Source organism: Podarcis raffonei, chromosome 15 (genome assembly GCF_027172205.1).
Source record: "Podarcis raffonei isolate rPodRaf1 chromosome 15, rPodRaf1.pri, whole genome shotgun sequence".
Taxonomy (NCBI): Eukaryota; Metazoa; Chordata; class Lepidosauria; order Squamata; family Lacertidae; genus Podarcis; species Podarcis raffonei.
The window spans coordinates 1882316-1906983 of NC_070616.1; the positions used below are offsets into that span (position 1 = coordinate 1882316).

A 24668-nucleotide genomic window follows, 5' to 3' on the forward strand; every position below is an offset into this window, starting at 1 on the left:
TGGTATTCAGGAGCCTTCCTCCTCTCAAACAGTGGATGTGCAAATTAATAATCAAGACGACTGACTGCTTGGATCTAATTTTAATGCAGAGAAGTTCAAGGATGAGCATGCCACTGTTTCCAAGTAAGTAGGTAAGAAGAGCCTGCTGGATCAGGCCAAAGGGGGCCCATCTAGTCCAGCATCCTGTTTTCACAGGGGCCAAATACCCTAAATAATCCAGATAGACTGCCTCTGGACCTGGAGGTTACATAAGACGAGCCCAAAGAAGGCAACCTCCCAGGATTGTTTTGAGGATAAAATCCGTGTGAGCGAGGACTCTGTAAACCACGTGGAGCTCCTTGGGGCAAAGGTAGGATATTATCATAATAAAATGAATAAAAGCAACCTCAGAAGAGCTTGCTGGCTGCCGCGTATCGGGGCAAAGGCCTGTTTAGCCCGGGATTCCTGTTCGAGCAGACAACCAGCTGCATCGTTAGCAAGCCGGCAAGTGAGACCCGAGGGCACCCGCCCTCTCCAGCGGGGAGAGATGCTTGCTCGCCCCAGCCACTGATCTCTCCGGTCCCTTCTCCTGCGTGCATTTGTCCGATTCCCCTTTCCAGCTGTTCGAGTTGGTAAAGAGGGATTTCACCAGGCGAGCAGCGCTTGCGAAACGGCATTCCCTCCCTGGCCCGTAGCCAGCCGGCTCGCTCCTTCCCAGGCTCCGCCTTCCCGCCGAGCTTGGGGTCCGGCGCGCCCGGAACTCCGACGGCCGCCAGGCGGTGCGCTTTTACGCGCAGAGCGCACGGGCGGAGCGCGAGGAGGCGGCGCCCGAGGGACCGGCCCAGCCTTCCCCGGCCCAGCCCAGCCGCCGCCGCCGGACCGGATGGGGGAGCCGCTGCTGCTGCTGCCGCCTCCGGGGCCCCCGATCCTGCTCTTCTTGCTCAGCCTGGCGTCCGGCATCGAGGCGGGGAAGGTGAGGCAGAGGCGGCGCGCTCTTCTTGCCAAGGAGGGAGGCGCTCTGGGGCGCCGGACTCCTAAGTCCGCCTCCAGAGTAGACCCATTGCACAGAGATGACCTTAAAAGTTAGTGGTAACTCGCCGCGATCTGTTGATTTCAGGGGCTGCAAAGCTCTCGGCGGCGGCTGCTTTTTTTCAATCCCTCGTTTGACTAGGAGAGTGGAGACTAGCGGTTCCAGAACCGGAGTCGGGCTTGGGGTGAGAGTGGGGGAGCTTGTGAGTTTTGGCCCCGAAGAGAAGGCCCCGAGTCTCAGAAGGCGGTGGGCCGTGAATCCTATGAGGCTGTGGGGCACTCTCTGCACGTGCTCAGAGGCTGCTCCTAAATTCCAGCTACGCATCTTCTTGAGCAAACCCTCGATCGTCTCTCCCGCCGCCCAAACTTTCCTGTGTGTACGTCAGTGAGCCAAGCGCTGTCTTGGGGTTGGGGGTGGGTTTAAGTACACACGTTTTATAAAGTAGCAGATTCGTACCAAAACAAACTTTTGAACGAAAAACAAGTCGCCACTCGGCCTGTTGGGTTGGATCCAGCGTTAGTCATACGCAGAGTAGACTCACAGGCACTAATAATGGACGTGAGTAAACTAAGAGCGTTAAGTTTAGTGGATCTCTTCTGAATAAAACTTCCTTTCCAATGCATTGCCTGTTAATTGGGGTTCCAGAGGAGCAGATAGGACTATCAGGCTTTGAGCCTTATTAAAAGCTAGGCTGAATCCTGTTTAGGTACAGACTGGCCATTAAAAGTTGCTGGCAGGACATGGTAGGAGACAGGGGTGGGCAAATAATGCCTGCTTTGGACCACTTCCATGGTGTCAGGATGCTCTCCTCTGGGCCCAATCCGTGACCTGCAGTTGGGGCTTTTGGCTGCTCCTAATAAACCAGAAAGAAATAACCGTCCCCCTGCACACTTTTAAAGCAACACATTCAAATTTTTCACATTCTGAGGTTGAAACATGCTGGCTCCCTCTCCTAGTCAAATTTCAAAACTCTGCACTTGGTGTGATTAGCGGCAGGTAGCTTTTCCAGGGTGCCTTTTGCCCTCCCCTGGGACCTCTGAAGGTTTTGGACCACAATTACCATCTGTGGATCTCCAGGGTCTCAGAAAGGGACCCCTTTCTCAGCACAACCTGGAGATGCTGTTAGGGATTGAAGCTGGGATCTTCTGGATGCAAAACAGGTGTCCGATCACTGAGCTATGGCTCTTCCCCTAAAAATGAAACATAGGTTCTAGTCCTCATGGTTCTGGATTAAGGGCAGGATTGAAGAGGTGAGGACAAAACATAGCTTACCTTGGAAAGGAGGGTTTGGTGAATAAAAAGCATGGTGTTGCGAGGGAGAGATCTTTTGCGGGAGGGAAATTCAAAGTTGTTTGTTTTCTTCCTTGCAGCCCAGTTTTCAACAAGATCTCCCCTCCGAAGAGCAATATCGCTGTCGTGGGGTATCCTGGCCAATCCCTCAGCAGGTAGAAAGCTAGCTCTGAAGCCATAACCACTCGAAAATATTTTCAGGGGCATTGGTACCCCAAAATAAAACATTTGCACGCAAGGTGTCCAAATTCTCATACCACAAGAAGCCAAATTCTCCTGCCCACACCATCAAAAATTCCAGTCAGTTTGCATGATTTTGCATAATTTATTCTGGTTTTGCAACTCACGGCAAGGAATCAAAATCTCATTCATACTACCCTCCTTTGGGTTTTGGGTGTGAATCACATGCTTTTTAAAAAAAGCATATATTTGGAAGGGCCCTATTCTGATAGCCATTCCTCTGCCTTGTAAACACCTTTTAATTTAAAGAGAGGCATTTTGGTTGGAAACGGTTCTTAACTTTTCCTGGAATGTTTGTTTGACCCGCCTGGTACCTGGTGGGTGAGATTTGGAAGTTGTTCTGCCTGGTATGCTTTGACTCTGGTATCTCTCTTTGTGTATTATTTTCCCATCTCTTCCCTCTCATCTTATTCCCAGTGCTTGTTCTAGAAATTTCTTGTATCTACTAATTTTGCTAGCGGGCATCGTGGTTGCTAACCTGTATAATGGCTTCTAAATGTTGCTCAGTGCCTTGGGCGTTTTATGGTGTAACAATGTTTTAGGTAAATAGGAAGGTAAATAAACTGAACTTCAGAAAACTGGATTGTGTGTGCCCCATTCCAGAGTTTAAGAACCTGATAAATGAGCCCGGCAGGATCAGGCCAAAGGGGGCCCGTCTAGTCCAGCATCTTCTTCTCACAGTGGCCAACCAGGTACCCCAAAGCCAAACCCACAAGCAAGACCTGAGCACAGCAGCAACATTCCCCATTTTGGATTCCCATGAACTGGGATTCAGCGGCACTGACTGCCTCCGACAGAGGAGGGAGAACATTACCTTTTACTATCCACAATGGTTAAGGTAAAGGGACCCCTGACCATTAGGTCCAGTCGTGGCCGACTCTGGGGTTGCAGCGCTCATCACGCTTTATTGGCCGAGGGAGCCAGCGTACAGTTTCTGGGTCATGTGGCCAGCAGGACTAAGCCGCATCTGGCGAACCAGAGCAGCGCACAGAAACGCCGTTTACCTTCCCACCAGAGCGGTAGCTATTTATCTACTTGCATTTTGACGTGCTTTTGAACTGCTAGGTTGGCAGGAGCAGGGACCGAGCAACGGGAACTCACCCCGTCGCGGGGATTCGAACCGCCGACCTTCTGATCGGCAAGTCCTAGGCTCTGTGGCTTAACCCACAGCGTCACCCGCGTCCCTATTGTGGATAGTAAAAAAGGTAAAAGGTAAAGGACCCCTGGACAGTTAAGTCCAGTCAAAGGTGACCTTGGTGTGCGGCGCTCATCTTGCTTTCAGGTCGAGGGAGCCGGCGTTTGTCCACAAACAGATTTCCGAGTCATGTGGCCAGCAGGACTAAACCGCTTCTGGCACAACAGGACAAGCCCGATCGGCAAGCCCAGGAGGCTCAGTGGTTTAGACCACAGCAACATCCATGTGGCCATCCACTTTTACCTTTATCTTGTGGTCAGTAGCCACTGAGAGCCCTCTTCTCTGTGAATTTGCCCCATCTTTTAAGGCCAACTTAGTTTGTGTCCACAGCACATATTCTCAATGTGTTCGCCTTATATGTCTTGACCTGTTCTCTTCAGCCTATTAATGCATATTATTTATTTTTAAACCCTGCCCTTTGTCAAAAAAATTCCAGCTGCATTTGCAACGACAATTAGGTTAAAGTTCTTGATAAAAGTGTGATAATTAAAAGGACAAATCAGTCCAGGGGTTAATTGCGAAAGCTTGGTTTTAGTGATCAGCAAATTTCCAAGTGAACAAAGTAGTTTCTCCCTGACTCCAAGTACTGAAACAGCACCTAGAGGCTTCTTTCCATAATTTTGCTGTATCTTGACCCATTCGGCTTGCATTTGGAGTGTGGGATCGGGGCCTCCAATCTGGCTTCAGTCTTGATGGGGATCTGGTTCCGGGAGGATCCTATTTCTTCCCTTCTCCTTTAATTCCCAAAGCATGCAGAGGCGGGGAAAAGGGTGTCCCCTGCTTGTCTCCCATTGGTCCCCACCCAAAGCCAGGGGCTCCTCCCTTCTTCCTCTGGGCCAATGAGAAATTGCCCAGGTGGCATTTCGAAGGCGGTCCCTCTCCTTCTCCCCCCTCATTCCCCACAGAGAAGCATGGGAAGGACTGAGACGCTACCTTGTGCCAGGATTCTTGCCACCCGCTTTGGGGGACGGAGGAGGGCAAAGGGATCGGTCCCAAGCTGATCAGGCCCCATTTCTGCAGGGCTTGATTTGTGTAAAAGTGGCCCAGTAAGAACTTCAGAAAGAAGCTGGATCAGGCCAAAGGGGACCCACCTAGTCCAGCCTCCTGTCCTCACAGTGGCCAAACACTGCTTAAAAACCTAGCAGCCAAGATAGAATGCCTCTGAACAGCGGCAGCTCTCCCCACTTGTGATTCCCGGCAGAGTTGGGACACCAAGGGTCATCTAGTCCAACCCCCTTAGATTTCTTTATATCCCACCTTTTTCTCCAAGTTGCTTGATGCTTTCCCACTCCTCATTTCAACCCCACGACAACCCTATGAGGTAGGTTAGACGGAGAGGCGGCAACTGGCCCAGTGTCACCCATGGCTGAGTAGGAGGATTTGAACCCCAGTCTCCCAGGTCCGGATCCAATACCCTAACCACTACACCACGCTGTCTGTCTGATATCCTTACTCTGTGAGCCTGGGAGAGGCTGGCTGCCAGAGGGGGCCCAGAGAGTCCAGCATCCTCTTCTCACCGTGGCCAACCAAATGCCCCAAGGGGATGCCAGCTTTTGGTGTGCTAGCCCGACGGTCCTCTTTATACGGAATCTCGTAACCTGTCTCATGTCTGCTTGTGGCACATGCATTGCCCCATGTGGCAGCTAACAGATTGAGGTTGAATCCTGACAACACAGAAGTACTGCTTTTGGGGGACAGGTGGGGGGGGACTCCCTGGTCCTGAATGGGGTAACTGTGCCCCTGAAGGACCAGGTGCGCAGCCTGGGAGTCATTTTGGACTCACAGCTGCCCATGGTTCCAGGGCGGCTGTCTACCAGCTCCACCTGGGACGCAGGCTGAGACCCCACCTGCCCGGAGACTGTCTCACCAGAGTGGTGCATGCTCTAGTTATCTCTCGCTTGGACTACTGCAATGCGCTCTACATGGGGCTACCTTTGAAGGTGACCCAGAAACTACAACTACCGGTAATCCAGAATGCGGCAGCTAGACTGGTGACTGGGGGCGGCCGCTGAGACCATATAACACTGGTCTTGAAAGACCTACACTGGCTCCCAGTACGTTTCCGAGCACAATTCAAAGTGCTGGTGCTGACTTTTAAAGCCCTAAACGGCCTCAGTCCTGTATACCTGAAGAAGCATCTCCACCCCCATCATTCAGCCCAGACACTGAGGTCCAGCTCCAAGTGCCTTCTGGCGGTTCCCTCGCTGCAAGAAGCCAAGTTACAGGGAACCAGGCAGAGGGCCTTCTCGGTAGTGGCACCCACCCTGTGGAACACCCTGCCACCAGATGTCAAAGGAATAAACAACCACCAAACTTTTAGAAGACATCTGAAGGCAGCCCTCTTTAGGGAAGCTTTTAATGTTTGATGTATTATGGTATTTTAATATTTTGTTGGAAGCCGCCCAGAGTGGCTGGGGAAGCCCAGCCAGATGGGCAGGGTATAAGTAATAAAAGATAATGATAATGATGATGATGATGATGATGATGATAACAACAACAACAACCACCTGCCAGTTCCAGACCTGGCCTGCTGGGGCCAAAAGCGTTGCCAACCCATAGACAGATGCGCTTGGGGGACTGACCATTAGGAGATTTAACCCAAGATCAGTAAATGGTATATGAGTATCTTCATTTCTTTAAAAAGTCTTCTCTCCATAGGATGGGGGCATCGTTTCTCTCGACCACCAGTGCTCTCCCCTGTTCCTCCGCCGACAGCTGACCCTCCTGGCCCGAGCCTGCCTGCCCCACCAGGTCCGAGCCCCGCATGACAGCCCCACAGGACATTGGGTGAGTGTGCTGGGCAGAGACTGCCAGGCAAGGGAGAAGAGTCCCTGCCATTGGCCCTCCAGGATTTGGGGAGTGGGAGGAGGAAATCACAGTTGGGATTCGAGGGTCATCTAGTCTGACCCGCCGCAAAAATCACGGCTAAAGGGGCTGTGTTTGCTTTGGCTAGCCAGCTCTTTTGCTTTGCAGCCCCTGCCGCTGGCAAAAGCAGAAGTGGCCCAGGCTGTCGCTTGGCTTGAGAGCCACATGGCCCAGCAGACCTCTGAGAAGCCCCTGACAGGTGGGGAACGCTGCCATTTCCTGAAGCAAGCATCTGCGGCGGGCGGAGGTTTGTGCCCAACGCACCTGGCACAGGTAAGGTGATGGTTGGTTGGTGGCGGAAGGGGAAGAGTGCCGCAGGAATCGCCGCCGATAAAATCTGACGCCTCTTTCCCCTTCCCAGGCTTTGCGGAAGCTGCTCCAATGCTGGGAAGCCGCCCGAGGTCCCCGGAAACCGCAGAGACCAGGTAGGAAGCGCCGGGCTCTTCGTCGCCAGGCAGATGGCCTTCTGCAAGCAGATGTGGGTGGCGGAAGGCATTCCGCAATCGCCAACCCCGCGAAAGGTGCAAACGGCGGCCCACCTCCCGTTACCCTGAGCTTGCAGGCTGAGCAAAAGGACATTTCGGAGTCAGTAGACCTCGGCGGACAGGCCCAGCCGAGTGCGATGCCCCTGCCAGGCGGCCTTTTGGGGCAGCAGCCCCTCGTCACACAGGACATCCGCCCCTCGCTGCCCGTCCTGCACACCGAGGCGAAAGCAGCCGGCAGCACGGGATGCCGGTGTCCGGATGGAGGACTCGACAAAGCGCAAGGCCACGAAGGCAGGAAGGAAGCCAGAGGGTCCCAAGCGGGGGTCCGTGTCCCCACCCCCCGCACTGAAGAGGCGGCCTGGGCGGCCAGTGCCCTCACTTTCCTGCTGGTGGTGCTGACCCTCGCCGTCCTTTACACCCGGCTCCACCGGAAGTGCCGCCGTGGCAGAAGCCTCTACTGGACCATGAGCACCGAGGAGGGGAGCGACACAGTGGCTGGTGAGTGGCCTGAGGAGAAGGCAGTGGGGTCTCAGCCCTCCCCCCATGCAGTGGGGCAGGTGCAGCATATACACATATCCAGAGCACACTCAGTGCCCAGTTTTAACCTCTGGGGAAATGCTGGTTGTTTACCGTAGCGACCTAAGATTGGATAACCTGCGGAACTCCTGGCCACAAGATGCGGCCTACTCGAGCTCCGTGCTTGATGAGGGGAATGGGAAATGCTGGTTGCCGGCTGTTGGTAAACTGCGGAACGCTCTGCCACAAGATGCGGCCTGCCCCTGCTCTGTGCTTGACAAGAGGGGTGAAGGCTTAGAGCAGTGCGGATGAGGAAATTTTGGCTTTCCGGGTGTTGCCGGGAGTCTAGCAGTGGCAGGAGATCCACAGCTTTTCCTGAGATTTTGCAGCACTTCTGGATCAGGCAAAGTCATTCTGGGGGTAAATATTCACAGTTACCTTCTAGCAAAGCTGAAGGGGGGGGTCTCTGCATTCAGGCAGCCCACCTCCCAGTTACCTAGAGGTGTGGTGGGCCATCCCTCACTGGAGAAGTTCACAGCAGAGGTTGGAACCACATAACACCAGTCCTGAAAGACCTACATTGGCTCCCAGGACGTTTCCAAGCACAATTCAAAGTGTTGGTGCTGACCTTTAAAGCCCCAAATGGCCTCGGTCCAGCATACCTGAAGGAGCGTCTCCACCCCCATCGTTCTGCCCGGACACGGAGGTCCAGCTCTTAGGGCCTTCTGGCGGTTCCCTCCCTGCGAGAAGTGAGGCTACAGGGAACCAGGCAGAGGGCCTTCTTGGTGGTGGCGCCCGCCCTGTGGAACGCTCTTCCATCAGATGTCAAGGAAATAAACAACTATCTGGCATTTAGAAGACATCTGAAGGCAGCCCTGTTTAGGGAAGTTTTTAATGTTTAATAATAATAATAGCAATAAAAGATCAATCTGTTGGGAGCTTCCCAAAGTGGTCGGGGAAACCCAGCTAGATGGGTGGGGTATAAATAATAAATTGTTACTACTACTACTAATACTACTACTACTAATAATAATAATACAGTGGTACCTCAGGTTACAGGCACTTCAGGTTACACTCTCTGCTAACCCAGAAATAATACCTCAGGTTAAGAACTTTGCTTCAGGATGAGAACATAAATCGCACGACGGCGGTGCAGCAACCCCATTAGCTAAAGTGGTGCTTCAGGTTAAGAACAGTTTCAGGTTAAGAACGGACCTCCAGAATGAATTACGTTCTTAACCCGAGGCACCACTGTAATTTGGAAATGGCCATCAGCTAGTGAGGACCCAGATGCAAATTTTCATTCAGGAAGAGTCTTCTGTGTTTGCCACCCAGTTGTTTGATCGGTTTTATACCTGGTGAGGTATCTCTTATCCTACCTTGAGATGCTGTGATTTAGACCTGGGACCTTCCTGTTGCGATGTGGTCCCCTGCCTAAAATTTCAGTGGGGCTGGCTGCAGTGGGGACGGGGGGGATGACTGCTTTGCTTGACCCCCTGGTGAGGTGTGGAGGGTCCCCTATTACGTTTCCATATCTCTCCACGGACCCAGAGTCGGCAGGAGACTTGGTTCCAGGGGGTCAGCAATGGGGCTGGCCCCCCTCTTCCTGCCGGCTTGCAAAGTCTTTCTGCTCCTTTCTCCTTTTGCAGCTGTGATCAAGCGCCGTCTCCTCTCCGCCCAGACCAGGCGCAAGAAACGGAGTCGGCAGCAGCAGCAGCTCCCACCCAAGGCGCCTCTTCTGCCAACGTCCTCCAGCGACAGCTCAGATTAGGGACGACCCTCTTGGGCGGAGACGTCCAGCCGAAGGCCTCCCGGAAATCTGGGCTTTGCCAACGGAGCAAAGAGGAGGAGGTCGTCTGCAGGCAAGACTTTGGTGTTGCGCTGAAACAGCAGCCTGACCGTGGTCTGTTTACTCTCCGGAGGAGCTGGCTCCTTGCCTTCGTTTGTTTTTCTTACGCAATAAAATCTTTTATTTTTGCTACGAAAGCAGGGTGAGGCATCACTAAAGCAACTGGGAGGTTTGCAGATCAGGGGGAAAGGCACGCTTTGCACTGCAGGCACAGAGCCCAGTCTGTTTTGCGTGGGTCAGTTTTCTATACCCATGAGGACTAGGCGCTTGGGGTAGCGAAAACTGTCCTGTGAGCTGCATGCCAGCAGCCAGGGAAGTGCAAGTGGTAGGAAAAGGAGCCTCCCCTCTTGAAACTTTTGTTTTTGTAAAATTTTATAGAAGGGGGTTGGGCTGGATGACCCCCTGGGGTCCCTTGCAGCTCTACAATTCATTGATTCTATCAAAAGTTCAAGGGCACTTTCCAGCCTGGCCAAAGCACTCAAGGAGAGCATGTGCCACCTGGGATTAGGCTGCAGAGAGAGGTACAAAGGGCCTGGCACTGACTGGCAGTCGCTCACTGGGGGTATTTTTAAGGGATTCATTTAATACATTGACACAACCTTTTCTTCCAAGGAACTCAAGGTGTCGTACGTGGTTCTCCCCCTCCTCATTTAATTGCCATTTAATTGTGAGGTAGGCAAGGCTGAGCCAGGATCATACCCAGTGAACTGCATGGGGATAAATTTGGGCCCTGGTTTCTCGCAGGTCCTAATCCAAGGCTCTAACCATTATGTCACACTGCCTTGCACTGCTCTACTGCTGGGCGAAATTCCTGTCCTAGATCCAAGGAACATGCGCATACTCAAAACACAGTAATCTTCCAGGGCGGACGAGACATTCGGCCAACTCAGCCAGTTCTGGGTGGGTAGGGTAATGGGTTCAAATGACCTCTGTACAGTGTGGCCATTTTTAGAGGGGAGGAAATAAGTTATTCCAACGGGGCAACCCCGGGAGATGCTCACATCTTTTTATTTGTTACAAATGTACAGGACAAACAAGATTTCCAGCGCAGTGCCCAGATACAGCCCTCCATAGCCATGTGTCTCCCCCACCCCACTCCGGTAGCCCACCCCACATTCCCTCAATGGCCTGAAAAACTTCACAGATTTCAAGGGGGCCGGGGGAACACGACTGGCCAGTGAGAGGGAAGTGGGGGGACGGGGACTGATTCTTTGCTATGGAGGCAAAGGCAGACCCCATACTCTCCCCCCCCAAAAAGGAATGATGGAGGGATTTGTGGGGGGGGGGGGGGAGAAGTGATCCAGCCGGTGGTTTCCGGGGAGGGGGGCGGAATGCTGCCCCGACCCACAGCACCTAGACGTTGTAATTCCAGTGTTAACACTATTAGGGGAGGGAACGTGGTGAGATAAATACATTTGGTGTTTATATATCTCTCTATACATATATATATATCGGTGCGTGGTCAGGTGGGTCAGGAATGGGACACATACAGTTCCACGCACTAGATGGGAAGGTGGGGAGGAGGAGGAGGAAGAGTAGTGTTTGCAAGGGGGGGAGAGAGAGAGATTTGACTCCCTTCAGGAGGACCCCTGCCCCGCTAAAAAGGGCAGGAAAAGCTAACCTGTGGCCCTTCAGGTTTGTCAGGATGTGTCACTTCCATCTGCCTCTGGAGCCAACTCTGGTCAATGGGCTGCGATTCCTGCCTTCCAGGGGGTTGGGCTACATGAACTGTGTGGCCCCTCTCCAGCTAGGGGTTCTAGACTTGAACTCGCAACCGCCCCGAGCAGTCAGCACAGGCGGGGTTGATTGTGATGACGACGACAAACGCAATAGTCCCGCAACATCTGGAGTTGCTGCAGGGGTGGAGATCCTGTGGCCCTCCAGATGTTGGTGGAAGAGAACTAAGGACGTTGCCTTAGACAAAGTCCAGGCCATTTGTCCACCCAGGACTGTCTGCACTGACCGGCAGCAGCCCAACAGGGTTTCAGGCAAGGGGCCTCTCCCAGCCCTGCCTGGAGATGCCGTTGGGGCTTGAACCCGGGACCGTCTGCATGCAAGGCAGGGGCTCTGGCCTGCTTCCTCCCGGATCTTGAACGCCACACAGGTACACCCCCCCCAGTGCCAAAGGATGGGGAGATGGGAATATTTACAGGGGGAGATTTCTTCACTGCGCAGGCACCCCAGCGCCATGGGGCGTGTGCCCTATAGGGCCCCGATCCTGCCCCCCACAAGCTGCAGTGGGGAGCCTTGATCTATCCCAGCCTGGGCAGGCGGGCTGATTGGCAGGGAGGGGGGCAGGTGAGTCGGTGGGGAAAGGACACTTCCAAGTGGCTGCACCCCCCAAAGTCCTCCAGTGGGGAAGGGAGGAGCTGGGGGGGGGAGGAAGAGGGGCTGCTCCAGCCTCGCCTGCCCCCCGCCTGCCCGCCCTTCACTGCTTCTTCTCGCGTGTGGTGATTGTGACCAGCTGCTTGGCGGCCTTGGCGATGTCGTAGGCACACTGGATGACCTGTTGGGTCAGGAGCTGGTAGTCCACGGGGGCCCCCGGCTCCGGGGGGACCGTCTTGCGGCACTCGCTCTGCAGGCGGTAGGCGCTGGCGTTCAGCAGGCGCAAGGAGCTGCGCACCGTCTCTAGGGCCGGCTTCTGCGGAAGGAGCGGAAAGGGAGGGTGGCGTAAGACTCCCAACTCACGTCCAGCGTTCCAGAGTTCAAGTCTAACCTCCTAATTGTGAGCTCGCAAGGCGGGCTCCCAGCCTCGCTGCTGACTAAAGGGACTCTTGTCTGGCCTACGCAGCCAGTTCGGAGTAAGGGCCTGAATTAACCCTGTACATCAACCGAGTTTGGAGTAAGGGCCTGAATTAACCCTGAACATCCACCGAGTTTGGAGTAACGGCCTGAATTAGCCCTGCATATCCAGCCAGTTTGGAGTAAGGGCCTGAATTAGCCCTGCACATCCAGCCAGTTCGGAGTAAGGGCCTGAATTAGCCCTGCACATACAGCCAGTTTGGAGTAAGGGCCTGAATTAGCCCTGCACATCCAGCCAGTTCGGAGTAAGGGCCTGAATTAGCCCTGCACATACAGCCAGTTTGGAGTAAGGGCCTGAATTAGCCCTGCACATCCAGCCAGTTCGGAGTAAGGGCCTGAATTAGCCCTGCACATCCAGCCAGTTTGGAGTAAGGGCCTGAATTAGCCCTGCACATCCAGCCAGTTCGGAGTAAGGGCCTGAATTAGCCCTGCACATCCAGCCAGTTTGGAGTAAGGGCCTGAATTAGCCCTGCACATCCAGCCAGTTCGGAGTAAGGGCCTGAATTAGCCCTACCCTTCACCAACCCAAAAACATGTGCAGAGAGCCTCAAAAGGTTGCCTGTTTTGCTTTACATTTCCAAAAGTCGTCATCATTAGGCGGTCAATTTTTTAAAAATGTATTTCCTAAAAATTATATCCTGCTTGATCATAGGAAAATAACATTGCAGTGGTTAGACTTGTTCATCTCTATGTGTATGTAAAAATTCAAAATAATGGGGGTGGGGGCAGGTTGAAGGGAAGTAGAAGTTGGAGCTTGGCTGCTGGGGGGGGGGGAGAGGGTCCCATGTTGCTGCCCGACCCCCCCCTGGCCTATTTTAAACTATCACTTCCCACTCCCTGCTTCTAAGGAGCCCCTTAGAGCTTGCTGGATCAGGCCCATGGCCCACCTAGACCAGCATCCTGTTCTCACAGCGGCCAAACAGATGCCCCAGTGAAAAACCTGTAAGCAGGATCCGGGCAGGAGAGAAAACTCTCCCTGCACTTTCCAGCAACTGATGGTGGCCATGCCTGTCTCCTGTGGCAGGGAGTTCCAGAGTTTAACTGCACTGCCTGAACGCCAGACGTCATTTTATAAAGTTCCACCACGCCATCTCTTGCTTGTCTTTTCTCTAAACTGCAAACGGCGCTGCAACTTTTCCTCACAGGGGAAACTTCCCAAGCTCTGCAACATCCTTTGGGAGGTTTTTACGTCCTGGAAAAGCCCCTGGGAGTGGCATCTGCTCATTCTGAGGACATTTCCTGGGCTGGGAAGGAGATTTCCCTCACCCAGACCCCTCTCTCGGCAGCAGCGGTTCTCCCGCGCTCTCCTACCTTGGGGAAAAGCGACGCCATTTCCGTGACGGCAGCGTGAATCTTCTCCGAACAGGGGACGAAGCTGCTGGGGTTAAGAAGGGACAGAATGAGGCCCAGGCCCAGAGCACTGACTCCTTTCCCCACACCTGAGTTACAGGTTTTGCCAGTTCCCCACCCCAGTCACCGCATTAGATCCCTTTAGGGGTTCAAGAAGAAAGCAAACTTGATTCAGCAGAGCAATTCTGATTCCTTAAGAGTGTTAGAGGGAATCTGCCGCCTCCCCAAGTCCCGGATCTGGGCACCCCTCCTTGCTAAGGAAGCGGCAAGCTCAGAGCAGGAACTCGTGCAGAGACACACAACAGGCAGATGTCCTCCAAAAGGGCCAAATCCTGCAGCTGTCTCCCCAGCGTGAACAACTGCATGCAAACAACAGCAAAAGGTATACCAGAATGACAACCTTGCGGAGGCTGGCTAGGCGGAAGACCAGAACGGAGAATCACACAGAGATGCAACAGGCACACTCATTTTCATTTCTCACGGCCCGTCACCCATCTGTTCCTCCCCAGAGGATTCCTGGAGGGATTCATCCTGACCTGTCGTGCTTGAACTCCTGGGCCGCTCGGAGGAGCTCCTGGATATTCTTTGTGACCTGTTCCGTCTTGAGAATGACGTCTTCCGTGCTGGGCAGGCCCGGGTCCAGGTCGCCTTCCAGTGGTTCAGGTTCTGGGTGCAAGTCATCGTCCTTGCTGAGGTCCAGCAAGCGCTTCCCGTCCATGCTGAGAAAGGGGAGGGGGGAGAGAGAAGCAGAGTGGGTTTGGGGGCAGGGAAAGATGCCACCCTCCTGATCCCTGATGCCCACTCAGATATTGCCATCATCAAGAGCCAGGGAGGGTGCTATTTCTAGGCAGGAAACACGGAGAGCGCCAGAAGAATCTTCGCTTCTGTTTAAAGGAACGAAATAAGTTTCTAGTCCTTATGGTGGTGGGGGGAACCCCAGAAGCTTAGAGAATTGCAGAGCAAGATTTCCAGCTGTTATAACGGAGAGGGGAGATATCTGAGCTGCTGATGTGACCCTCACATCCCAGTTTGTCAAAGCAAGGATTACACAAGAGTCGCATAATGTTAGCAGGCTGCAGAACCGAACTTCCCTCAACGCAGAATTTGGCTTGCCGGCAGTTGAGGGGTGTCTCCAATGAAACTCTACTCTGAGTAGGCCCACTGCAGAGAATGGACTTAAGCATCTGTATACATTTTCGCTGGCTCTGCTCCCAGGATAACTGAACACACTGGATGCAGCCTGGAATTCTTAGTTGCTTTTGAGCCAGCAGGTCTTCTCAAGCAGCTAGTCCTGTGCAAGTCCCAGAAAGGGATGCCCTGCACAGCCCTCGCCCTCACCTGAGTGGCAGATCCCCGCCCTGCGTGTTGTCATAATCGCTGTCTGTGCCACTGCCGTGTCGGTCCAGTTTTCCAGTCTAGGAAGGGGGGGAGAGAGAAATTGGGCAGAGTTAAAAGGGGGGGCTGGCAGCAGGCACCCCTGTTGTGTAACCAGAGCAGAAGCTTGCTTTGCATGCAGAGGGTTCCCAGGCGTCTCTAGTTTAAAGGAACTCCAAGCGCTGCTGCCGGTCAGAGCAGGTAATACTGAGCTAGGTGGACAAAGAGTCCAGCCAGGCAGGGAGTGGGTGGAGCCCCCTATTTTGCATGCAGAAGGTCCCGCGTTGAATCCCTGCCATAAAAGGTGGCAGGGCTAGGAAAGGAAGCACCCCCTGCTGAGACCCGGCATAGCTGCTGCCGGTCAGAGCAGACAGCATTGAGCTAGATGGGCAAAGAGTCTGATCTGGAATAAAAAGGAAGCTTCAGACACTCCCCGCCCCAAAAACAGAAATGTCGTAAGTCACCATGTGACGTCCGCTCTCCGGAGCGCAGGACAAGAGGGGAGAAGACTGGGGGAATGGCATTGACGAGATGGAGCCGCCTTTCCGCATCTGAAAGGGAGAGGGCAGGAGGCAGCCGTTAGCCAAACGCAGAGAGACCAGATTCCGATGGGCAGAGGGATCACTTTGGCAGAAGCCCAGGAGATTTTATTTTCATGTCTTCTGTCTGGTTGTGGACCCCGGCCCTCAGTAGCAGCCCAGAAGGAGCGAGATATATTGGTTTTTGCACACATTTTCCAGCATATCATCCTTTTCAAAAATGTTGGCTACCACAGCCTAGGACTTCCTTCAACCTCGACTGATGGTTTTCTAAAGTCTTTTCTAAGTGTGCATCTTGTTACTATAATTATTGCTACAAATTCATATCTTAAATATAACTATTCTGAATTCTCTTCACAATGATTTATATAATACTCCCTACAAAACTTCTTTTAACCTGACAAGGGATGTTAATTGGTTACAATTGCTTTCCAAATATATCATAAACCTCTTCCATTAGTAAAGTCTGGTCCTGCCGGTTCCGAATTTTCCCAGCTAGTCTCGCCATCTCGGCATAGTTCATCAACTTCTCTTGCCAAGGAGATTTTATTTTCAAGCCTTCTGAGTGACCCACTTTGACCCATGGAACTGTCCCTGTTGCAGGGGCCACAAAACTCTCCTTCCACATGTGTAAGAAACCCATTTTTGCGTGTGGCAGCGCCTACACTTTGGAACTCCCTGCCAATTGATAATCAGGCAGGTGTATGCTCTTTTGGGCACCCGATGAAAACATTTTCACTTAGACAAGCCTACCCACACATTTAGAAACTGGTGCGAGTTCTAATCTGTTTTTAGTCTATTTTTATTGTAACTTTTTAAAAGCCTTAATTTTTTAAATTAATTCTTCTTACTGATCATCTTTTCGTTTTATCTTTTTTTTGGTAAACCACTTCAATGTTTCTTTCCTCCCCACCCCACCCCCGCCCGGTAGTCAAGCAGTGTATAATTTTCATGAAAAAAATAAAATAAAAATGGCAACATTCGCCAACCTGGTGCCCTCCTGCTGCTTTGGACTACAACTCCCATCAGCCCCTGGGTGAGCAAGGAGTTTATGATGAGGGCTGCAGTCCAAACTTTTTTTGAGGGTCTGAGGTCGGCGAAGTCTGTCGTAAAAAGCAACCGGGGGGTCACATTAGGGAGGCGGCCGAGCCCCAGATCTTTCACCCTGAGACCTCCCCCTTTTAAAACTTAAAAACAAAGTAAATAAATAAATACTTTGCTCATAGGGCTCTGCAGCAAAGCTAGCGAAACTGCCTCCCTACCTGCCTTGGCAGGTTAGCGAAAATTAGCTATCTGTACATATAAACGAGCAGAGTGTTGACATTACATTGGACCCCGAGGCTTTGAAGGGTATAGCAATGGCCCCTGGAGGAAGCGCCACTCACCCGGTAGATGCTGGCCTGGTTGTGGATGGAATACAAGGCTTCCTCGTCCACCTCCTGGAACAGCAGAAGAACAAGGGGGTGAGCAGGGGGTGAGCAACAAAGCAGCAGCACCTGTTGGATTGCAGAATCCCAACCCTGCGGACGTCACCCTCCTCAACTCACAGCTCTGCACAGCAAGGAACCCACCAACCAACTTTTTCACATTTAAAGCAAAGCATGCTGGGGTGGAACAAGAGGTCAGGTGGGAAAATGCACCCAAACACTTAACACCCACCCACAAATGCCCCCTCCCCTCCTTGGCACTCACCCCGGGGTGGAACGGAGTGGAAAGGCGGGTGACCAGGTCGTCCATCGGCTGCTGGCCAAAGGGCTTGAGGGCCCCAGTGCCCGGCTCATACATGGAGAAGGCGTGGCGGTCCCGGCGGTGGGCTCCTGTGGCCGTGGAAGCCACGTGGCTGTGGTCGGGGCGCTCGCTGGGGGGTGGTGCTGCCGCCGGGTGGATGGGCCCCACCTGCTGGCGAATCTGCATGTTCTCCGCCTGCAGCTTGTGGATCTGAAACGCGAGAGGAAGGGGCACGGGACTGTCAGGGCTGGATCCGGCCGAAGGCAGCTCATACCTCCGAAGGCGGAATCACAATTGGAGAGGATTTTAACGGATTGGAGGAACTGGGTCAGAGTTAGCGAAGTTTATGCACTTATCAAATTTGTATACCGCCCATCATCTGCAGATCTCGGGACACTCTGCAGCATAAACATGCAAGATAAAAACACAAAATACATTTAAAAAAACCCAGTTAACTCTACCCTCCCACTCCCATTTAAAAGGATGAATTTCAATAGGGAGAAAAGTCAGGTTTTGCACTTAGGCAGGAAGAACCAGATGAACAAGTATAGAACGGGGAACACCTGGCTTACTAGTAGCGCATGTAAAAAAGATCCAGGAGTCTTAGTAGATCACAAGTTTCACATGAGTCCACAGTGTGACGCAGCAGCAAAAAAAGCTAATGCTATTCTAGGCTGCATCGAGAGAAGTCTAGTGTCCAGATGAAGGGAAGTAATAACCCTACTCTATTCTGCCTTGGTCAGATTCCTCCTGGAAAACTGTGTTCAGTTCTGGGCACCAGAGTTTTAGAAGCTTGCTCCCTCTTCCATGGGACAGCCCATCAGATATTTGAAGATGGCTCCCATATCTCCTCTCCATCTCCTCTTTCCCAGTTTAAACATGCCCAGCTCCCTCAACTGCTCCTCATCAGGCTTGGTTTCCAGGCCCTTGATCATCCTGGTCACCCTCCACTGCACACATTTCAGCTTGTCAACATCCTTCTTAAATTGTGGTGCCCAGAACTGGACACAGGGCTCCAGGTGGGGCCTGACTAAGGCAGAGTAGAGAGGGACTATGACGTCCCTAGATCTAGACCAGGGGTCAGCAAACTTTTTCAGCAGGGTCACTGCCCCTCAGACCTTGTGGGGGGGCAGGACTATATTTTGAAAAAAATAATGAACCAATTCTTATGCCCCACAAATAACCCAGAGATGCATTTTTAAAAAAAAGACACATTCTACTCATGTAAAAACACGCTGATTCCCAGACCGTCCGTGGGCTGGATTTAGAAGGTGATTGGGCCGGATCCGGCCCCCCGGGCCTTAGTTTGCCTACCCATGATCTAGACCAGTGATGGCCAAACTTGGCCCTCCAGCTGTTTTGGGACTACAATTCTCATCATCCCTGACCACTGGTCCTGTTAGCTAGGGATGATGGAAGATGTAGTCCCAAAACAGTTGGAGGGCCAGGTTTGGCCATCACTGATCTAGACACTAGACTTCTCTTGATGCAGCCTAGAATAGCACTAGCCCTTTTTGCTGCTGCATCGCACTGCAGAGAACTATCTGGACCAAGAGTCGTGACGTAACATAAGGCAGCACCCTCCATTTCCCTGGCCTCAGCCGTCGATCCCAGACCCTTTCTTTCTTCCGCCTTACGAAGTTGCCAAATTTCACCACGCGGTCACTGCTCCTGTTCAGACCACTTCCAGGACGCTCCCTTCCCAACCCCCCCAACCCCCCAGCAGCAACCTGCCTCTCTCTGCAGCCGCCTCAGTTCGTCGCTCAGGCTGTTGTTGACTTTCATCAGCTGCTGCACTTTTGCTTCGGAGGCGGCCAGCGCCTTCTTGACCTCCAGGTACTCCTGCAGCGTGATGGGACCATCTGAGAGGTCCGAGGAATCCATGCTCTTTTTTTCCAAGCAGAGAGAGAGAGAGAGAGAGAGGTCAGTGAAATGGGGTCATTACTGGGGTGGACACAAAAATGTTCCAGGCATAAAACAACATGCTTTGCGGAATGCTTGTAAATCAGTGCGGAATGCCAACAGCAACAAACCAAGCAGATTTTGCCAGGAAATGGGGTTGTTCCCCCTCCCAACACCCCAGACAAAGCTGGAAGAATTTTTGCCATATTAGTTTCTAAACTGTACTCTATATTGCTTCATTTAATTTACAGATCTGCTAACCCCCCCCTTACAAAGGTATAGGAACCAGATATTGGAACACATTTCCCCCCAAGGATTGGAACAAAACGTGTGAATCGTGACCCTAAAAATCTGTTTCCTTAGGGAAAATTCTTCAAAATGACTACGCAGATGGTATCGTGCTCCTTTGCAAATGTCAGAAATGTCATTCTCCAGCGTTGGAAGGGTCGCAATAAACCTGGTGCGCATTATCATTTATGGTGGGAACGTAAATCGGGGCAAGATTTCTGGAATTTGATTTTGATGGAAATGAAAGCTATGACTCAGGAGACTAGTCCTCATTGCTGATTGCCACACATCACGGTTCCCTCTCCCCCTTTTTCCCAGGGGGGAGGCTTACCCGGGCGCGGTTATTGCGCCCTGCGTTGGCACTGCGGAGGGGCTCCTGGTCCGTGTCCTCGTCTGAGGCAACGCTGTCGTAGTCGTGTTGGTCGTCGAGGTCGCTTGGGCCGTGGAGGGAGGAGTCGAGGATCTCTGCAGGGAGAAGGTGACAACCTCGTAAAGGGACAGGGTGGACCTCCAGCCCCCCTGTTCCCACCGCACCCCATCTCTCTCTTGCCCCCTAACCTGTGGGGCTGGAGAGGCTTTTGCCCTGCTGCCGACGTTTCGCCTCGCTTAAGATATCGATGATGAGGGTGGCAAATTCCCGGGCATTGAAGCGGGCAAGTTTCTGCCGTCCCTGGTAGAAAGAGAGAGAGAGAAAGAGAATCATTATACCAGCCCAGAACGGAGGCAGAGCTCAGCCCGGATCCAGGAGTCGTGATGAGCACCCAGCGTCAGGATTAGGACTTTCTGCTTTAAAAGACAAGACAGTTCCCCTCCTCTCCATTTTATCTCACAACAACCCGGCAAGGTAGGCTGGGCTGACAGGAGGTGACTGGCCCAAGGCCACACACATTGGGCTTCTTGGCCAAGAGAGGGATTCGAACCCTTGTCTCTCGCAGGTCCTATTCCAACACTCTAACCACTACACCCCACTGGCTCTCTGGAATCTGAGCAGGCTCCAGGAATTCCAGCCCTGGGTTCAAGGACCAGACAGAACCCCCAGCCAGCTCTCTCCATCCTTGCCCTCCAAGAATTAACCACAGTAGGCAGAGAGGGCCGGCCTCAGCCACGCAGAAATAAGTAGGGTCCCACCCGCTTTACCTGATTGCGCGTTGCAGAATATTCGGGGTTCACGGGAAGGAAGGGGACTGCGCTGCGCTCCGTCACCAGGGTGCTGTGGTTCTGCGTCGTGAGCCAGACTTTGTAGGGAGAAAGGAGGGCAGGCAGAAAGGTATTGTTAGCCAGCTGTCTAGCCGTCCGGCACAGACACAGCCGAAAAGGTTTGGGGGGGCCAGGTGGCATCATCCCAAGACTCGCCCCGATAAGGGGTGGGCAGACCACAAATGCTTTTGCTGGAAGGGAAGACCAGATGCAGAAATATCCCCTATGCTCAGTCCAGTGTGTTTCAAAATATCTGCATCGGGGACACTGGGGAAATAATGCAAAATGGGAAATATAAGATGCTTTATTTTATCCATCTGATGGAGTGGACCCAATGGCCCTGAAGGCGGATTCTGCATGTGCTGTGGAGGGAAGTGAGGGACTCGTCCACCTGGGAAGGTAACCCAACTAGGAGAAGGAAAACTCTGATCCTAAAGCTCTGCTGCCTTGCGGGATCTCTTTGGGAGAAGAAAAGGCTCAGAGCAAACCCTACACAAATTCAGAGTGAAGTCCCTAAGGCGGTTGGATGGCGCCTTGTACACCTCCCTTCAGCAACTCCTGCAGCCAAGCTGGTGCCAAACATCTTTCTCTGCTTTCCTTTGGGCCACATCTTGTCATCTGTGCAGCCCAGGAGCTCCCTCTGCCCTGCCCAGGCTTGCACCCCAGGGAGGTATTGCAAACACAGCTGTTTGACTTCACCCGCAGAGGCACACTCCATTGTCTCTCGGGACAGATGGATGCCAACGTATTTTATCAGTGCCCCTGAGGAAGTTTGAAAGTAGCACTCATTATGGAACTTGCTGAACTGACTGGGAGACTCCGAGACCAGAGAGAAGAGACGGTGGAAGAAAATCGGAAGAAGTTTAAGGAATATTTGAAAAAAATATGCTAATATTTAAATCTTAGAATAGCTTTGGAAGTGGATATAGGCCGTAGGGTTAGAAGTAGAAGATAGTGTATTTTAAAACAGTATTATTTGTAAGTGATAAAATGTGAAGATTTTTATGGTAAAAGTAAGTGTGATTAAAAAAAAATGGTTAGAAATTATGATATATGTAAACTGCTAAAGATGAGGTAAATTGAAAATCAGATAGGGGGGACTTGGGGAAGACCACCTAACAGTGTTTAGAAAAAATAAGGATAAGACAAGAATTTGTTTGTATTTTTTGTTTTTCTGTTTGTGTTGTTTATTTGTGTTATAAAATGAATTAAAAAAAATTGGGGGGGGGGAATGAAAGCAGCACTAATTGATGCTTCCACACCCTTTTGCAGGCTCTCACTTCCTGTACCTTTGTCTGCCCTAGTTTGGAAAGAAAAGGGCTACATTCCCCCAAAGAAGAAGAGTTTGGATTTGATATCCCGCTTTATCACTACCTGAAGGAGTCTCAAAGCGGCTAACAATCTCCTTTCCCTTCCTCCCCCACAACAAACCCTCTGTGAGGTGAGTGGGGCTGAGAGACATCAGAGAAGTGTGACTGGCCCAAGGTCACCCAGCAGCTGCATGTGGAGGAGCAGGGAAGCGAACCCGATTCACCAGATTACGAGTCTATCGCTCTTAACCACTACACCACACTGGCTCTTGAAGAGGATTCAAGACATGTTGGGCTACACTAATTGAAACTTTAACGTCCTATTCCAGCCCCTCACTTCCTGTACTGTTGTATCTCCTTCTTAGGAAGGGACAGTTGGCCTGAAAGAGACACAGCAGTCCTTTCCTGGAAGTGATACGAGGTCATCAGTGATGGCAGATCTCAGTGGCGTAGCGTGGGGGGTGCAGGGGGGGCCGGCCGCACCGGGCGCAACATCTGGGTGGGGCGCGCGCTCGCACTCGCAGCTCTCTGCCCCTACTAAAATCCACGGGTTAGGGGGCGCAAATTACTTGCCTTGCCCCGGGTGCTGACAACCCAAGCTACGCCACTGGCAGATCTGGTCCCTGCCTGGCGACTGTGACAACAGGATGCAGAATGAGGTGGGTTCCCCTTTGGTCTGACCCAGCTGCAGGGCTCTCTTCTGAAGTTCTTGCTGAAATCTCCAAGCCACTGCTCCGTAAACATCACTGCCTTTTGGGTGTGTATTATTAGCAATTCTCGGAGACGCCCAGATGACAAATCTCTGAATCTGACACTCGGATCTTTAAGTACCCTTGAGCAACTCACTCAGGCTGTCAAGAGCAGTTCCTTGTCCTATGAGCTGCCTCACAGGGTCGTTGTTGCAGGAGGATGCATACACACACACACAACTACAACACAGGGAGCCATTGGTCCATCTAGCTTGCTTACACTGGCCAGCAGTGGCCCTCCAGGGGTTTCAGGGCAGGGGGGTATTCCTGGCCCTGCGTAGAGGTGCCACTGGGGATTTAACCTTCTGCATGTAAAAGAGGTGCTCTACCAGTGAGCTACAGCCTGTCCCTTAAGATACAGGAACCTAAGAAGCTGCCTAAGAATCAAGGAGCTACATGTATCACCTAGCTCAGTATTGCCAACACTGACTGGCAGAGGCCCTCCTGAGTTTCAAACCCAGCACTTCTGAGAAATGCCATGGGGATTGAACCCAAGTCCTTCTGTATGCAAAGCAGGTGCTCTACCACTGAGCTCTTCCCCTAAAAACAGAGCAAGATTCTAGTCCTCATGATTCCAAACAAAGGGCTGGTTTAAGCAGGAACATAAGAAACCACCTTATTCTGAGTCAGGCCATTTGGTCCATCTAGCTCAGCGCTGACTGCACTGACTGGCAGCGGCTCTCCAGGGTTTCAGGCAAGGGGTCTCTCCTTTGCTGCCCAGGGATTGAACTTGGGACCTTCTGTATACAAAGCCTTACTCCCAAGCTGTGGTCCAGCTTCTAAAGTCAGGTTCCAGTCCTCATGGTTCTGCTGGAGTTTGAACCCGGGACCTTCTGCATGCAGAGATGGTCAGCAAATGAACCACAGCCTTTCCCCAGAAATATGATACTGCAAGTCAGACAAGCGTGCTCCCCAGGAAGGCAATCTCACGCCAAGCGCTGGTGGCAGAGGCAAATTACTTCCACATAAACATGTCCCGTCGTTGGACTCTTCAACTGGGAAAGGCCAGCTGCTCCTCTTTCCCCTTTTATCACCATCATCATCGATAACAGTTGCGTCAAAAGCTGAAAATGCACTCAATGCCCCCGCTTCTCCAGAAACACAAACACCCGAACCGTGCTCCCCCCCCCCCAAAAAAAACCCCAGGCAAGTCCCCAGCTCAACTCGCGCCACCCAGATCCCTCGGGGCACAGCTAGAAAGACAACAGCGCTTGTACAGATTACAACCTCCCTGTGGCCTTTTTGAAAGCCACCCCCTTTCTGCAGGCAACTTCTGGGAAGAAGAATAATCTTTTTAAAACTGCAAGGGAGGAAACCGGCTACTCCCGAGTCGCAGGGAAGGGAGCAGCCTTGGCTGATGCCCAGACAGGGTGGGTGTTGGTGTGTGTGAGTGGGGGGGTGACCCACCCACCCCCATAAAGGAATCCAGCCTGGGAGTTCTCTGGTCCCTCAAAGGGCTTGCAAGCCCCACCCCAAACTCAGAAGGCTCCACGAAAAACCCACCCACCTCGCCCAGGGACAGTCCAACCGCTGCCCACCCCCCAAATGCACACACAAACATCCTCTTACCAGCTTCGTCCGGACTCTGGGGCAACTTTTAGAAAGGGGCCTGGAGTTTGCAGAGGGAGCAAAAGGGAAGATTTATCCCTGCAAAGGATTCAGCCGGCCAGGAATGAAAGGGGGGGGGAGGGGAGGCCCGCTCCAGGGTGGCCGGGAAAGAGAGAAAGTGGCCACGTTCCCACAGAACCGCAGCCAAAGCGCTTCGTTCTGCCGCCTCGCTCTTTTGGGTGGGTGGGTGGGAAAAGAGGGGGGAAATTCGCTACAACGCAGGACTTAGCCTGCTGGAAGATGTCAGGCCTGCCCCCCCTTCCCGAACACCCCCCCTTCCCACGCCGCTCTCCCCCTTTCCCTGCTGTCCCAAGGGGCTGGGTTTGGGAATGACTCAGCCACACGGCCAAGATTTCGGGCTTCAGGCCAAGG

At 52.5% G+C, this 24668-nt stretch overlaps 2 protein-coding genes across 6 annotated transcripts in view; one reads left to right on the plus strand and one right to left on the minus strand.

Annotated features, from left to right (window-relative positions):
• The first annotated feature begins 760 nt into the window (after positions 1-760).
• Positions 761-9586, plus strand: TP53I13 (tumor protein p53 inducible protein 13). Of its 2 annotated transcripts, none has more exons than XM_053367206.1 (6): positions 761-952; positions 2380-2454; positions 6393-6521; positions 6708-6872; positions 6961-7582; positions 9250-9586. In XM_053367206.1, the coding sequence occupies exons 1-6, from the start codon at positions 863-865 to the stop codon at positions 9369-9371; spliced, it is 1203 nt and encodes a 400-aa protein (XP_053223181.1). In that variant the 5' UTR covers positions 761-862; the 3' UTR covers positions 9372-9586. The 2 variants fall into 2 exon arrangements, with proteins under 2 accessions (XP_053223181.1, XP_053223182.1); XM_053367207.1 differs by lacking the exon at positions 761-952 and adding an exon at positions 959-1061.
• Positions 9587-11686: 2100 nt separating this feature from the next.
• Positions 11687-24668, minus strand: part of GIT1 (GIT ArfGAP 1) — a 50541-nt gene continuing 37559 nt past the window's right edge. For 2 of the 4 annotated variants that reach the window (XM_053366633.1, XM_053366631.1), the window contains 11 exons: positions 20570-20667; positions 19991-20102; positions 19764-19897; positions 18977-19129; positions 17207-17452; positions 16900-16953; positions 15440-15526; positions 14940-15016; positions 14138-14320; positions 13563-13629; positions 11687-12090 (listed from right to left, as the gene is read on the minus strand). In XM_053366633.1, the coding sequence (XP_053222608.1) occupies positions 11878-12090; positions 13563-13629; positions 14138-14320; positions 14940-15016; positions 15440-15526; positions 16900-16953; positions 17207-17452; positions 18977-19129; positions 19764-19897; positions 19991-20102; positions 20570-20667 (1424 nt within the window). In that variant the 3' untranslated portion in view covers positions 11687-11877. The remainder of the gene's footprint in view (positions 12091-13562; positions 13630-14137; positions 14321-14939; positions 15017-15439; positions 15527-16899; positions 16954-17206; positions 17453-18976; positions 19130-19763; positions 19898-19990; positions 20103-20569; positions 20668-24668) is intronic. The other 2 variants (XM_053366634.1, XM_053366632.1) reach the window with 2 other exon arrangements.